Source organism: Trachypithecus francoisi, unplaced genomic scaffold (assembly GCF_009764315.1).
Source record: "Trachypithecus francoisi isolate TF-2019V2 unplaced genomic scaffold, Tfra_2.0 Lachesis_group12, whole genome shotgun sequence".
Taxonomy (NCBI): domain Eukaryota; kingdom Metazoa; phylum Chordata; class Mammalia; order Primates; family Cercopithecidae; genus Trachypithecus; species Trachypithecus francoisi.
In genome coordinates, this window is record NW_022681457.1 from 106,599,532 (window position 1) to 106,615,829 (window position 16,298).

At 49.3% G+C, this 16,298-nt stretch overlaps 1 protein-coding gene across 1 annotated transcript in view; it reads right to left on the bottom strand.

Moving 5' to 3' along the window:
- Positions 1-16,298, bottom strand: part of IGSF21 (immunoglobin superfamily member 21) — a 269,631-nt gene that overhangs the window by 41,380 nt on the left and 211,953 nt on the right. The window contains exon 4 of the mRNA XM_033228095.1: positions 4,840-4,958. Coding sequence (XP_033083986.1) covers positions 4,840-4,958 — 119 coding nt within the window. The remainder of the gene's footprint in view (positions 1-4,839; positions 4,959-16,298) is intronic.

The following is a 16,298-nucleotide window of genomic DNA, read 5'->3' on the forward strand; positions in this document are numbered from 1 at the left end:
CACCCACGGGGCTCCCAAATGTCTTTCCCCACCACATAGTGGGATGTTATAGGCGTGAAATTACAGCTGCACTCACGTTTTCATCTGCACCCGGAGGCCTCTGGAAATGGCCGCGTTAGAATGTGCTGGATGTGGACGTGTGGATGGCAGACTGGGGTGCTGGGCTGTCTGGCGGAACTGCTCTGTGCTGTGAGGTAGGTGCGCCCTGGGCCGTCCCCAGCTCCTCGGCTCTCCTTCTCCCCACTGTCCTGGGAGCTTCCCATCGACCTCCAAATCAGGGAGGAGCTGTCTTGCCTCAATTTGGCTGCAGCGGCCCTTGGGGTCCCATGTGGCACAAAAGAGGCCCCAGCGTTCAGTGACCTCCACTCACTTGAAGGGAGGGTCTTTGTGGGTGAACACAATGCCACAGACGAACCAAAGCAATGAGTCGGTTTTAATTTTTGAAACCTGCCCTGAAACATATTTGAAGGAGACGTTCACAGAGATTGGTCTAATTGTGCCTGGTTTGTATCTGACCCGACTACTATTTGTCATAAGAGATACTATTTCTTGATCATCCATAATGTGCCAAGCCTCAGGCCCAGAACATTCTGTTCTATAGATTATCTCATTCAACCCTCCAACCTTGGCCAAGTCCCATGCCCCTCTGAGCCAGGTCTGTGCAATGGGCTCACTGTGGTGCCTGCCTCCCAGGCCCATGTGGTCGATGGGTTACAGGAGATGTTGTATGAGAAACACTCAGCCACACCGCCTCCTCCAGTCCTCCTCTCACCATTCAGGACCTTGGTGAGCTACAGAAGCCACGCTGCTCTGGCACAAAGATAACCCCCACCCTATAAGGCCTGGAGCAAATACCTTCTCTTCCCTGGGCCTCAGTCTCTTTATCTGTGAGTTAGGGATGATAGTAAACCCCATGCTCCGATCTGCAGTGAGGATTGGGTGATGTCCTCAATGTGAAAGCCCGCTAAAATTGCTCACATCGGGCACGTGTGAGGTATTGCTGTCATTATGACACTTGGGAAATATCCTGACTCCTTCCATAGGTGTGGTGCCAGGACACGCAGATCTTTGGGGAAGAAGCCCAGAGAAGGTGAGTAAGCAGAGACCCCTGTCCCTGCCGCTCCCAGAGACGCTTCCTGGTTTCCAGGCCGCCGTGGTGCATGAAGCTGTGTTCCCAGAACAGTCGTTCCTCAGACTAGTGCAGGGCTCTTTGGAGCTGTGAATGGGGGGCTTCTCTCTGCTGGGGCCAAAACCAGGGGCAAGAGGGAGGCAGCCACGGCTGTGCCCGGGAGTGGGCAAATCAGAGACAGTGATAATAAAAACAACAGAGTCAAGTAACTGAGCTCTTCAATGATGTTCTTGATGGGCTAGGTGTTCTGCAAAATTCTTCTACTTTAAGCCTCACAGCCACCCTAGGAGGGAAGCATCCCCATCCCTATTTTACAGATGGGGAAACTGAGGCTTACAGAGGAAAATGGGCTTAAGTTCACAGAGCAGAGCTGAGATTGGGACATAAACCAGTATGTCCTTAACTTGTATGCTAAGAAATCGGGGGGAAGAGGGATCCTCCTGTGTTTGGGGTGAGGTGAGAAGTGGGAGGAGGGAGGAAAAATACATTTGCATATGGGTAAGAGTATAGGCATAGTTGTAGATATGTATACTATCGAATAACCATCAATATATAGATACACACAGAACTAGTATTTTGGGAAATACTTAGAGATTTAGATCAGTGGCCCTCAAAGTGTGGCCCCTGGACCAACAGCAGCAGCATCCCCTGGAAATCTGTGAGAAATGCATATTCTTAGGCCCCACCTCAGCCCAGCTGAGTCAGAAGCTGTGGGGGTGGGACCCAGCCATCTGTATTTAACAAGCTCTCCAGCCAGTTCTGCTGCATGCTCAAGTTTGAGAAGGGCTGGTTGAGATCACGAGACTTGGACTTAGAGAGCTGTTAGAACCCAACAAGTCACTTCTCCCCGCTAAGCCTCGGTCTCCTCATAGAACGGGGATCATAAAGTCCTTCAGTTCACAGGGCTGTCATGAGGATTCTAAAAGATAACACACGTGAAGCCAGAAGCTCACACACTGTCAGGCACATGCACGTGTCCAGGGAGGGACGGGAGACGTGTCAGCTGCCATATCAATTCCCATGGGCATAGCAAGCAAAGGTGGATCTGCTCCACTGGGGGACAACTGGGCTGGGAAGACCAATGGCAAGCACAGTGAGCTCTGAGCAGTGGCCAGCAGAGGATGGGCTGTGATGGGTGGGTGTGATGCCAGGGAAAATCCTGCCAGGAAAGCCTTGAATTTCCAGGGGTCACCCTTACCCTGCATCTGAAAGTGCCAGGGTGGAAGGTAAGGGTTGCATCACTAGCTTTGCCCCTGCCCGGCCCCTCCTGGAAGACTCAGCTGCCTGCAGAGTCCATGGAGCCCCATCAGACCGCTCCGTAAGTGGAACTACAGCAGCTGCTCCCTCCTTCCCAGTGCTCTGGTCTCTGGTGACTGCTGCCTCCCACAGGGAGTGTCCCTGATCCCCAGGCAGTGACACAGAAGGAGAGGAAGTCTCAGTCACTGAGCCTACCAGGAGCACACTCCCTTGCTCAGCAGAGGCCATCAGGCCAGTTGTGCAACCTGAGTCAGTCCCACGAGATCGCTCTGTGCCTCAGTTTCCTCGCCTAGTGGATGGCGTAAGAGACTCACAAGTGTCAGAGCTGGGAGGGAGTGCAGGATTACCTGTCAACCCTCTGATGATACATGATATGCTTTGGCTGTGTCCCAACTCAAATCTCGTCTTGTATTGTAGCTCCCACCATTCCCCTGTGTTGTAGGAGGGACCCAGTGGGAGATAACTGAATCACAGGGGTCGGTCTTTCCTGTGCTATTTCTCATGATAGTGAATAAGTCTCACAAGATCTCATGGTTACATAAATTTCCCTGCACAAGCTCTCTTCTCGTCTGCTGCCATGTGAGACGTGCCTTTCACCTTCCACCATGATTGTGAGACCTCCCCAGCCATGTGGAACTGTGAGTTCATTAAACCTCTTTCTTTTGCAAATTGCCCAGTCTTGGATATGTCTTTATCAGCAACGTGAAAATGGACTAATACAGTACAGATGGGAGAAATCAAAGCCACAGAGGGAGAATAACCTGCTCAGAGTTCTTTGGCGAAGTAATGGGAAGTGTGGGCCTCAGGGAGGGATGGATTTTGAGGACTCTGGCCTTGCTTGAAGGCACCTTAGAGTTAGGCCTTAGCACAGCATCTTCACTGCCTCCAGCAGTGTGACAGAGCTGGCCCTGGAGTCAAGATGCCTGAGTCCCAGCGCAACACTGAGCTGCCTGATATCATAGGAGGATTTTGTGAACTTGGCTGTGTGACTTTAGGCAAGTTGCTTGCTTTCTCTGTGATCCATTTCTGCATCTGCAACATGGAGTTAATGCTAGCATGTACCGTTGGGTTGGTTGTGAGGACTAAATGATGTAACACATGTAAAGCCTTCAGCCCAATAGCTGCAGAGGGGCCTTCCCCGAGTCCCCTCCCTATGCTAGCAGCCACCCACCTGCAGTCACTCTTTATCCCTTTACTCTGCTTTATTTTCTTCCAGCATGTTGCACGCTCTTTTCAATACATCTATGCATGTGTTTCATGCTTGTCTCCTGCAAAATCTCTATAGATAAGTATTTGTCCTATAAAAAGTTTGGGTCCATTCCCTGCTACCTCGTAGGTAGGTGCTCGATACATTGTGATGCATAAATGGTTGATTAAGTACATGTCTCTCATCAGACTGGGAGTTCCTTGATGGTGCAAACTGAGTTAGATCCCTCCTAGGTTCCCTGGTATGGCCAACCCAGAGCCAGGAACCCAAACGCTGCTAGTTCCTCTATCAGAGGAACTGACTGGTGCATGAATAACTGCGAGAGAGGGGCTTTTCCTGGCAACGCCACCTCCTGCATCGTGGCTCCATTGGGAAGCCAGAATCGCCACAGGCTGCGCTGCAGGAATCAATGTCCCTCTGGAGGTCTGGCCTTTGGGGGTTTTCAATTTCCCCAGAAGCAGCGGCTTTCAGCTGGGCCTTTATGCTTTCATTGATTGCCTGTGTACCATAGCTTTGTTTCCCTGATAAATATTATTTGATAAGAAAACTGGAGAACACAGAGTCTAGAGTCAAGGCCAAGTCCCCAGCATCCTTGCAATAGAGCCAGAATCCAAAGGTGTGTATCTGACAAGAACATTAGAGCCGTTGGGGGCTTCTGAGAATGCGCAGAGCAGCATTCTTGCTTTACACATGGGGAAACTGAGTCTGGGACTGGGATAGACTTACCCAAGGACCCAGCCAGCTGGAGATAGACACCAGTATTGTTACCTCCATTTTACAGGTGCATAAATGGAGGCAAGGGGAGAGGGTGAGAATCCAGGAGCTCTGAATCCCAGCGCTAAGCGCTTCCTAATTCATCTCCAGATCCTATGCCATCTCCATTAAGGCCTCAGGAAGTGCAGGGGGAACTTGTGACTGAGGGGCAGAAAGGTTCCCTCTGCAGCAGCTGTGCATCTTGGCTGAGGTGCCGTCCTTCACTCCCTGGGGAGGGTCCTCTTGGGGTACCTGTGCTGCGAGAAGGGGACCTCCTGAGGGGAGGCCCATGGGGGGCAAGACTTCACGGGTCACACCTTGGCTCAGCCTGGTCTGGTTGACCCTCCGTGACAAGGGCAGGAGAGGGAAGACATCAGCACAACAGAACTTCTGGTAGATGGCCCCCAGGATCGCTGCTGTGTGCATGCACACATACACTCCAGCACACTCATCCTCCTCACTGAGACGCCGGGTCCAGTGGCCTTGCACTCACCCATGACGTTGAGGAAGATGTTACCCGATGCCAGGACCACCTTCTCCCTGGTGGCACGGTCGTAGATGCCCACATGGCACTCATAGGGACCGTTGTCTGAGATCCGGACCTCGGGCAGCCTAGGGGAGGCAGAAGACAGGGTGAGGGCCCATCATTGTGGGGCGGGGTAAGGCAGCACTCAAGGAAACTCATCCTGATGCCCACTGGTGCAGCCTCCACTAACAAACACATGCCTATGTACTGGGTTGGGAGGAGGGGAGCATTTATGGAACACCGGCTGTATGCAGGCCCTGTACTCAGCCTTTCAGACAGTGAAGGTGTGGACTGTGTTCAGCCAAAGTCCAATTTGTGCTCAGTGGGTCCTGGAGCAGTTGTTTAGCCTGTCAGCTTCCATGAGCCTGGGATGCTGCCCCCTTCCAGGGAGCTGTGAGGATGGCATAGGTGAATAGATGTGGGCATTTAGTGTATCACTGCATGAGTATGGGCTCAAAACTGTCACTGGAGGCATCACCTCCCTCTTTCCTCATGACGGCCTCCGCACAGGGTCCATATTTCCATTTCATAAGCAAGGAATCTGAGGCTCAGGACAGAAGTCAATTGCCCCCAACCCTGTATACAGATAAGAACCAGTATGGAAATTTGAATTTCTCCATCCACACCGCCATGCTACCACTTCATGCCCAGTCCTGAGATCATGGAAGAGAAAGACAATAAAATCTAGGTCCACAAGGAGCCCCCATCCCAGTGGACAAGGAGGTAGGGAAGCTGATCTCGGTTCCACACTCACATGGAAAAGCATGAGCTTATCTGAGCTCAGATTGGGGAGCAGCCAATTCCACCCCTGAGGTGATCGGGAGGGTGTCTCAGAGGAGGTGATCCCTGAGGATGGGAGAGACCCCCTCAAACTTGCTTTCAGACTTTTCTCCTAAAAGTCCAGAGAGTAGACATTTTAGGCTTTGTTGCCCTTTACATTATCTGTTGCAATTACTCAACTCTGTCCTTGCAGCACAAAAGCAGCTACAGACGGTGCGTAAACAAATTGGTGCAACTGTGCTCCAATAAAACTTTACTTATGATCATTTAAATTTGAATTTCATATAATTTTCATTTGCCATACAATATCCTTCTTGTTTTTTCTGCAACCATTTTGAAGTATGAAAAGCATTCTCAGTTCACAAGTTGTGAAAAAATAGGCAATGGGCTAGATTTGGCCCGCAGGCTGTATTTGGACAGCTCTTGTTCTAGATCTTTCTATAGCATCTACAGGGTCAGACCATGTGAAAATGAGTTGGTATGTTCTCTCTCCCCATGGAAAACGCCAGCAGGGAGGCTCTTCCCTCCCTTGTATATTGAAAAGAGCCTTGACATGGAGTCAAAGAGAACCAGATTCCATTCTGCTCCTACTGTTTGTAAATCATGGGACCTTGGATAAGTCAGTCCATCTCCCCTCTCCATTTTCTTTCCTAAACAGTGGAGGTGCTACTTCCTGTGACTGCAGTGAAGATTAAATGCAATGATGTCACTGCAGGACTTCTGTAAGCAGGAACGTTGCACCCAAATGGACAGAGGGGTCATTCTGTATTGTTCCTCAGTCCTGCAAAGCTCTGTGGGGAGAGGGAATTCCTGGCAAGTGGAATCTGGACACTTGGATGGGAAGGAGCCTTGGCCTGAAGTTGCAGAGGCTATGTCATTGCTGCGTTGGGGAACATGTCTGTCTTCATGCGAGTTCCAGCCTATTCTGGCTACAACTTAGTGGGACTGGGGTATCTGTTTAAGTCTTAGAAGTTCCCAAGTCATAGCAGGAAACCACGGGAAGGGATCCATACCCACGGCCCTACCCCACTAACCTGCCTGACAAGGACCCCACTGGGGACAGGAAAGAGCAGTAGTTGGTTAGCGCTCAGGCTCTTGGGCATGTGACCCTGCTCTACCACCTCTGAGAAGGGAGGTTCTTTCAATCCAGTTCTTCATCGTCCCTTCCGCCTCCTGGACATACTTCCCACTTTGCTCTTCCACCTGTTTCTGCAGAGCAACGTAACCTCAGCTTCACTCTTTTCTTCTGTCCTTTTAGCTACCTGCTTCATCTTTGTCTTCTGGCTCCTTTTCCCCTGTGACTCACCGTCCCCCAACACCTGGGCTGCCAGCCTCTTTTTCCATCACTGTCGTCTTACTGAGCTGAGCCAGCCCGTCCCTCCCACCACCCAGCACACATTAGCATAAACAAACACCTTCATTTACATAGAACACACAGAGGTTGACATCTGGTCTACTGACTGTCAAGGAAGGACTTAAAGAATGGGGACTTTGTTGAGAAGATGCTGTCTCCCTCCACTCCCTGATCTCAGAAGAAAGAGCACAGTGACATGGGAACAGCAGGGGACCAGTCTCCCCTTCGGGAATGATTTTCTTTGTTTGTAACTCAGCTAGACTGAAAAAATAGCCTCTTTACCGGGCACCATTACTGAGTGACAGTCACCTGGAGTGACATACTTTAGATTTTAAAAAAATGGGGACTCAGAGAGAGATGGCATGACTTACCCAAGGCCCCATGGCTTACAAACAGTAGGAGCAGAATTTGCACTTGGTGACACTCATAGGTGTTGGTTATAGAGACAACCTGCTTAAATGACTTTTGTAGGTGACAGAAGTGCAGGTGGCAGGTTCAGGTGACAGCTCTGTACAGAAACAGGCTCGGGAGGCATGTGTGGCTGGCAGCTCTCCAGATGAGGTAATAAGATAATAATAACATGGTTGACACCCAGGCAGATACGTGCAAGTAACCGCCACCTAGGTGATGGCTGCAGAAGATGTGTTTATAGTGTCATGTTTAGGCAACTGCCACCCTGATGACATGCTCAGGTGATAGTAACGTAAGCAATACGCTTGGGTGACACATGTAGGTGACACCTCACAGGTGGTATAGAAGACAGCTCGGGGTACACCTGGATTGCTGCTTTACGAAAAAGGCAGCTTCTGACTGAGGACTATGTGTACAGCTCCAGATGCTCCTTCTCCCATCGACTGAAGGAGCAAGCCCAGGTTCCCTAGTTCCTCCAGTGTCCAGACCTGTCCTCCACCATTAGCCCAAGGCACACTCTTAGGCACCCTCCTTGACATCTCCCATTTCCACACCCTCCAAACACAGACAGTGACCAAGTCCTGGGTATTCTACTCCTAATAGATCCTGAACCATTCACTTCCCTCCATCTCCATAGTCAGCATCTCTTCTCACCTGGAATATGGAGGCAGAGGGTTTACTGGGCTTTCTGTCCCTGGTAATCTCCCTCCTGATCCATTCTCTAGATAGAATCCAGATCTTTTCCAATGCAAATGAGATAAATGGTACTCCTCTACCTAAGTCCCATCAAAGGCTCTCTCTGCTTTTATGACAAAGACATTATACGAAAAAGATACTTGCACACGCATGTTTATAGCAGCATAATTTGCAATTGCAAAAATATGGAACCAGCTCGAATCCCCATTAATCAATGAGTGGATTAAAAAATGTGGTATGTATCTATACTATGGAATACTATTCAGCCATACAAAGGAACAAAATAATGGCATTCACAGCAACCTGGATAGAATTGGAGACCCCTATTCTAAGGGAAGTATCACAATAATGGAAAACCAAACATTGTATGTTGTCACTCATAAGTGAGAGCTAAGCTAGGAGGAAGCAAAGGCATAAGAATAGACTTTGGGGATTTGGGGGAAAAGGTGGAAGGTAGGTGAGGGATACAAGACTACAAATTGGGTAAAGGGCATACTGCTCGGGTGATGAGTGCACCCAGATCTCACAAATCACCAGTAAAGAACTTACTCATGTAAACAAACACCACTTGTTCCCCAAAAACCTATGGAAATGAAATAAAATAAAATGGCGAATATAAAAATCTTCCAAATAGAAATAAAACTGTACATTTTAAAATATGAGACAGCAATATCAATTCAATAAAAACATTTTAAAAAGTAGTAACATTTGCCAAAACCTATCAAATGCACAACACCAAAAGTGAACCCTAATTTGAACTATGGATTTGGGGTGATAATGCATATCCATGTAGGTTTGTTGATGGTAACAAATGTGCCACTGAAATGGAGGAAGTCAGTGGTGGCAGAGGTTGCTCATGTGTGGGACAGGGGCAGGTGGGAACTTTCTGTACTTTCTGCTCAGTTTTGCTGTGAACCTAAAGCTGCTCTAAAAAATAAAGTTATCCATAAAAATGGCAAAAAGAGAGATAAGAATCATCATCTTTGCCAATAGGGTCCAGCACACTTTGTTCCTTCTACACCTCCAGCCATGTCTCACACCTTCCCTTCTCCCACGCCCCTGCTCCTTCCTCCAGCTACAGTGGTGTTCTTTCCATTCCTCCGGTGAGCCAAGTTATTTTCTAAAAAAATAAAATTTGTATTTTGGATAAGTTTAGAATTACAGAAGATTTGCAAAGATAACAGAGATCGCTGTATACCCCTCACCTGGTTTCCCCTGTTACCACCTGACATGGCCAGGATCACCCACCTCCAACCAAGGCAGATTCTAGTTCTCATTGGCAGATCCAGCAGCTGCCAGGTCACAGCTTTGATTTGGACCAATCCACTTCTTCTCAGCACCTCATCGAAAATGTTGCCTTTTCTGTTGTCTTTCTAAAGTGGATTAAGTGGCCCAGAGACTCCCTTTCCCCAGAATTGAGTGGCATTGATCTATCTGCATGATGAATAGAAGGCTTTCCACAGATAGCAGGGACCCGAGGGGGGTGAGGGTGAGGAGCCTGCCCTCATCAGCAATGGGCTGCGATCAATACACTATTAATAACTGCAAAGGTTTCTGGAGAGATCAGTGTAATGCAGTTTAGTGGCTGGAGTTTACCAACACTGATGGCGTCTCTGAAGGGTGAGTAATTGTGTTTTTGAAAAGTCAGGCACAGAGAGAGCCGAGGCTGCATGCCCCCTGGCCTGCATGCCTTCACTAAGTAAGGCCATGCAAGGGCTGGGCACTGCAGCTTCTGCTGAATCTGGGGCCAGGGCTGTAGGCCATCCACATTCAACAGAAGTATGCCATGCCCTAAGCTGAGGCTTGGATTGGGAATGGGTACAGGGATGCTGGAGGTTTTGATCCCTGCCTCCATGCTTTTACCTATAATGTTAAGCTCTATAGGATCTACATTTCAGATGCCACCTCCACCAGGTAGGCTACCTTGAGTGCCCAGTCCTCCAAAGACATAATTCATCTCTGCCTCTCTAGGGCTGCATCTGTCTCTGGGAGCACACACCTGTCCATGTCATGCTGTAGTATAACTTGTTTGTTTTCCCTCCCAAGCAAGGAGGGAAGATCACTTGGTAGGTGCTCAAGGAGTATCGCCTATATGAATGACGTCAGTGGAAACAGCCTGCACCAGGAGTCAAGAGTCCTGGGCTGTAGTCTTGGCTCTGCACCTGACTAGCATGTGATGTTGGATGAGGTCCTTTGGCTTCTTTGAGCTTCGATTTCTCCATCTGATACATGGGTGCTATGACACCTGCCTTGTGGGATTACAGCCACTGGGGAAGTGCCAATATGTGTAAAGATTTACGGTAGGAGGCACTGCACTGAGCATTTAACCCTCTCTAACTGAATCTTTGCTACATAGAGTGAGTAGGTGGCCTGATTTGAATTCAAGCCAGATGGAGGCTGGAGCCCATGAGTGCTCTCCCCCACTGCCTCCAGATCTTCCTTTATCAGCAAATTGATTTGAGCTTTCTGGTCTCCGAATTTGCCTCCATCGCTCTTGAGCGTGTTTCTATTCTGAGGCTTGCCACCTCTCTAGGTAATGAGAGCCATATGTTTCCTCCCTGCTGGGAGAAACAGGATGGCCTTTTATTTTCCTAAATTTCCTGCTCCAAGCTTCTGGCGGGGCCCTTAATGCTGATGACTGAGGTTTGCTGAGCAAGTCCTGTGCACATTCTCCACGCCCTACACGAGTTTACAGCCTCTGCTTAGCTTTCCTCCCTGGCTTTGTCTTTCCACTGGGAAGAGTCCTAGATTTTCGTAGAAGGAAGACACTGGAGAGGAGGGTGGAGCTGTGAGGACACAGGAAATGAGTTTAATTTGCTTTTCCTGTGCTATTGAAGAACCAAGTGATCCAATATTTGACTTTTGCTGAGAACTGAAGCCTGAATGAATGAACACGTACCACTGCACTTACAACAGGGCCTGGCATGCTGGGGGTGCTTGTCATATTCTTCTCCTTACACTGTGAATTGATGAAAATTTTAAAACAAATTGTTAAGCACCCACCATGTACTACGCACTGCTTGTGGTGTTGAGTATATATTGGGGAACAAGACAGACAAAACGATACAGGCGGTCCCCGACTCACAATGGTTCAACTTATGATTATTCGACTTTACGACAGCGTGAAAGCCATACGCACTCAGTAGAAACCAGCCGTACGACCATTCCACTGTTCAATTTCAGTGTAGTATTTAAAACATTCCATGAGATACTCAACTCTTCATTATAAAATGGGCTTTGTGTTGGATTATTTTGCCCAAGTGTAGGCTAATGAAAGTGTTTTCAGCACATTTAAGCTAGGTTAGGCACTAAGCCATGATGTTCTGTAGATCAGGTGTTTTAAGTACATTTTCGACCTACGATATTTTGAACTTATGATGGACTTATTGGGACGTAATCCCATCGTAAGTCCAAGAACATCTGTACTTTTAAATGACAACACTGTAAAGATGCCTGTTCTCTGGAATCTGCCTCCTGTCTACATCTGTCTTCTTAAAGGGAGGAAGCTGGATGTTAATTAACCTGTCCCAGGATCAAGGTCATTAAAACAAACATCAATCTCATCCTGTCGAGTCTCAGGGGTTTTGCAATGTGTTAGGTGAGTTTACCCTGATGCTAAAGGTCTCTTGGGATCCTTGCCTTTGTTTGTTTCAATTTTATTAATTGCTTTATTGAGATGTAATTGACAAACCATAAATTGTACCTACTCAACATTTCCACAGTTGATAAGTTTTGACGTATTGAAACCATTGCTACAATCAAGATAATGAACATACTCATCTCTCCTAAAAGGCTCCTTGTGCCCTTTTATAATCTATGCCTCTCATCCTCAGGCAGCCATTGATCCTCTTTCTGTCATGATAAATCATGATTCCTAGGATTTTATATAAATGAATCACAAAGTGTGTACTATGTTTTGCTTGTTTTCTTCCACTCCTTGTCATTATTTTGAGATTCATTCATGTTGTTGCCTTTACCAATTGTTGCTTCCTTTTCCCTACTGGTCAGCATTGCATTTCATGGCTGCACACCATTTGCTTACCCATCCCCCTGTTGATGGACACCTGGATGGCTCTCCCTTCATTAAAAGGGAGCCTCAAAGGCCCGACAGCTACCTGGATCGTCTCTGTTAGCCCAGGGAGAGGTGCTGTGTGTGCAAATGAGGACATGGCATGGTTGGTCCTATAACTTTATAAGACACTGCCCAACTGTCTTCTAAAGTGACTGCATGACGGCTTCTTGGTTTTTCTTGTTTTTTGCCCACACTGCTCAGTGCCTTCTTCTAAAAGCAGCTCACTCCATGTTGTCCCTCGTGCCCGCCCCCCAACCTATTCCTACTTTCTAAGTGTTGCTGTCGATTTGCAGTGAGCTTCAAATAACAAGTCCTGTTGGAACTGTGTGTGCAACATGGATAAAAAGTCTTGGAGAAGAAGAATGGGGAGCTACAGGATTTCTCTACAAGAAAAGGTGCATGACATTTGCCTGGGTGCCCCAACCTTCTTTTATTTTAGTCTTCCCCCAAATTAGAGAATGTTGTGGCACAGGTGGCTCATCGATGTTTCCTTGCCTCCACGCCACTGTCTCTGCTTGGCCCAGAGCCTCTCTATTTTTGTCTTCATTCTTGCCACCGTCTCCCTGCCTGAGGCCCCCACCCTGCTGTCAGAGTGACCTTATGACGGTGAAGATCTGGCCTGTCCTTTCCCAACATAAAACCTTCCTGCGGCTTCCATCGACTGGAGGAGCAAGCCCAAATTCAGTCTGACTGCAAACTCAGATGTGGCCCAGACCCAGAAAGGAGGAAGGGAGGGACAGATGGAGGGAGGAACGTGGTGTGTGGCTTTGCATCTCTTGCCAAAATTCAGCAACCGAAGGAGAAGACTCTTCAGGACCAAACTTTCTTAATCTACCCAATTTAAAAAGCATTTTGTAATTCAAACGTCTTCATTTATATACACAGTATCTCATTCTGGGCTAACAGAAAAGATTCAGGTAGTGATGGGTCCTTTGAGGCTATGCTTTAATGAAGAGATGAGAGAGGCTTTTCATTTGTATAACCATTGTTTGCATGGAAACCAAGCTTCTAAAGGACTGGGGACAGAGTCATTCCTGCAAGTAGGTTAAACACACCCCCTGCAATCTTATGAGCCAAGTGCCTGCCTGGGCTCTGCTCTCCCTCATTCCTGCTGGAAAGATCCCAAGTGTGAAGTCATGAAGTTTTACTGTTTCTGCGCCTGCCACGCATCCCTGATGGGCTGCTTCTTCCCTGAGCCCGGGCCTTGTTTCTCACTCCCTTCAACACCTGCTCACTCTCCAAGTTCAGGGTCATGCCCTGTGATACGGGGGCAACATTTGCAGAATGCTTGCTCCACCTGGACAGAGCCGTGAGGCAGAGCTAATAAAACTGGCCATAAAGTGTCTGGCCACTTTGGGTACCAGAGGGATGTTTGCTAATAAGACACATGGAAAGGGTTTGCTACTCCCTGGAAAAAAAAAGGGGGTGCATGGGCGGGGAAGAGGTCTCTGCCCTTCCCCCCGCTCCTCAAATCTGTGTAATCTGCAGAACAGACTGGGAGCTGTGGGTGGCTCAGGTCAGTAAGCTTGGCCCAGTGGCCTAGGTGTGCACCTGCTCAGCCAGTCCTGGCTGCTGCCTATCCCCGGCTGCCCTCATAGCGTCTTGCTTTTCCATCACAGTCCCTGGGTGAGGAAACACACCTCCCAGGACTGGGAAATTGGCTACTGGGGATAGCATTTGTGGTAGCTGGCAGACCTGGGAAAACAGATGGAGACAGGAAGGAAAGGGCCTCCCTAGACCTTGTGGTGGGGTGGGATCCCCTAAAGGAGACCCCAGGGAGATGCTAGGATGTACAAAAATCCCCTGAGGATCTAGTTCCAATGCAGATTCTGGTGAGCCTACAGTTGGAGTCTCAGTGAATCAAAAATAGCTGGTGCACTTCTCACCAAACAATGCTGGAGAGTTGCGGTCTAATTTTTCCCCCAGCCACATAGGAAAGAGGCATGGCAGAATCGTTCCGGGGCCCTGAGAATTTCTAACCCGTCCCCAGGTGCTGCTGCTGCTGGTCAGAGAAGCCCGCTCGAAGACTCAGGGCCTTAGTCCTTCTCCCTCCCTATCAGTCCATCCATCTGTTTACCCTTGCCCTGCCCCGCCGCAGACACACGGGGTGTTCTCCTTCCATTGGCTTCACCAAACCCCAAATACCAGAGCCTAGTGCTTGGATGTTTTTGACAGAGTGCAGCTGCCTAATGAATATCGTTGAATGGAAATTACTTCAGGACAGGGGTTCTTTCAAACACCGGGGACTGCCATAAAGCTGGCCATACACAGACATGGCCCGTGCACTAACCAAATGCTGAGCCTCGCTCTGCTCTCCCAACCCCTGCTCTGTACCTGCCTCCTGTCCTCCAGCTTCTGAAAGAGATAACGATGCACTTTCTGTCTTTCCCTGCCTGGTGGAGGTGGGCCTACACTTGAGCTGAGCCCAGAAAGTGGGACCTAGACTCCAGACCTAGCTCAAGAGCAAGTTGTCTCATCCTCCCTGGTGTGAACTTGACTAAGGACACCTTAACAATGGCGTCACTATATTCCTGGGGGCCTGCTTGTGAAGGTGAAGTTTCAACTCCAAGGATACCGATGACAGAACTACCCGAAATCCAGAAATGACCCCCTCCCCTCCTTTTGGCCAAGCCCTGGGTTTTCTCCTCTGTCAGGCCCCTTCCAAGGACACAGTAGGGACACATTTCCTCCGGGAGGTGTGGGGCCACTGGACAGCACCAAGCAGAGAAGCAGGGGGACACAGGAGACCTTCACTTGAGCTAAGGGACCTGTCTTGTGAGCACAGAATGTACGTGAAGCTCTGTTCCTTTAATAGCTCTCCTAGAAAAGCCTGGTCTTAACCAGGGTGACCAGCTGGTCCTGGGTTATCCAGTCAAGAAAACTAAAGACAGTGATTTATGCAAGGCCAGGCAGCAATCAGCAGCAGATCTGGGAAGGAGAGGCCAAGCCACCTGGTCCAGGTGATCCGTCAAAGGTTCTGGGAAATGGGGGCTCATGACCGCCTCCTGCAGGCGGTTGGAGGCTTGGCGCTCCCGCGATCTTGTTACAAAGCTGATGCATCCAGAGGCTCAGTGATCAGCAGCTGTGGCTGCTGTGAGCCAAAAGTCTCAATGAGTTGAGGCATCTCAATGAAACAGAAATACCTGGTGCTCTTTTCACCACACAACGCGGGAAAACTTGGGTCCAACTTCTCCCCCAGCCAAATAGGGAAAAGACATGACAAAATCATTCCATGGGGCTGGGAGCCCACTGCCTGGGGTCTCCTGCCTCCTTCCAGCCATTCCTCTGGCTGGGGAGGAGTCAGGAGCCCGGCCATTCTCAATGTGGTGGGCTTCCCTGAGAACACTCAGCACAGATGGGAGGCCTCCCAGGTTGTATAGCCTGGGAGTGGGGAGTGGGGGGTGGGACCCAGAGGGAGAAGAAGGGATGGGACAGCACTGGGCAGGGGGACTGGAAGCTCTGGAAAAGCCCCACTACCTAAGAGCTGAGCCCCTCGACACTGAGAATTTTACGACCTTCCTCCTGGTGTGTTTTCCTCCTTGTGTGTGTTCGCCCTTTCCAAGGCTGCCTGAACTATTTTTCTTCAGGGCCTTTAAAAAGCCATTAGTATGATTTTCACCGCCCCCCAACCTGAAAACTGTTTCTGTCATACAATTGCTCAATGGGTACAAAATATCTGTGGCATCTATTGGAATGCAGGGCTGGCTAGGAGGGGTACCAGAGAAAGGAGGCACAGAGGGGAGAATTTCCAGAACACTCCAGCCAATGCCCTTTCCACCCTGCCCCCAGCTCCCTCCCTAAGCCCTCCCCTCACCCTCTCCAGGGAGCCTGGGACCCGCCTCAGGCTCCTTGGCCATTTCCTCCTGCTGATCATGAAGGGTGAGGACGAGGGGACAACTCTTCACTCACGCTGGGCCACGTTTGAGCCACATCTTTCTCGATTCTATCTGCACCCTGCAAGGGGACCTTTGGTGCTGGACGGGTGGGGCTCACCACACTCCACTCTGCCTCCCAGGACTGTGTGACCTCAAGCAGGTCATCGGCTCTCAGCTTCAGCTTCTGCACCTCAAGTCCTTTGTCCTGAGGCCCTGGGTGGGACAGGACGAGGTCACC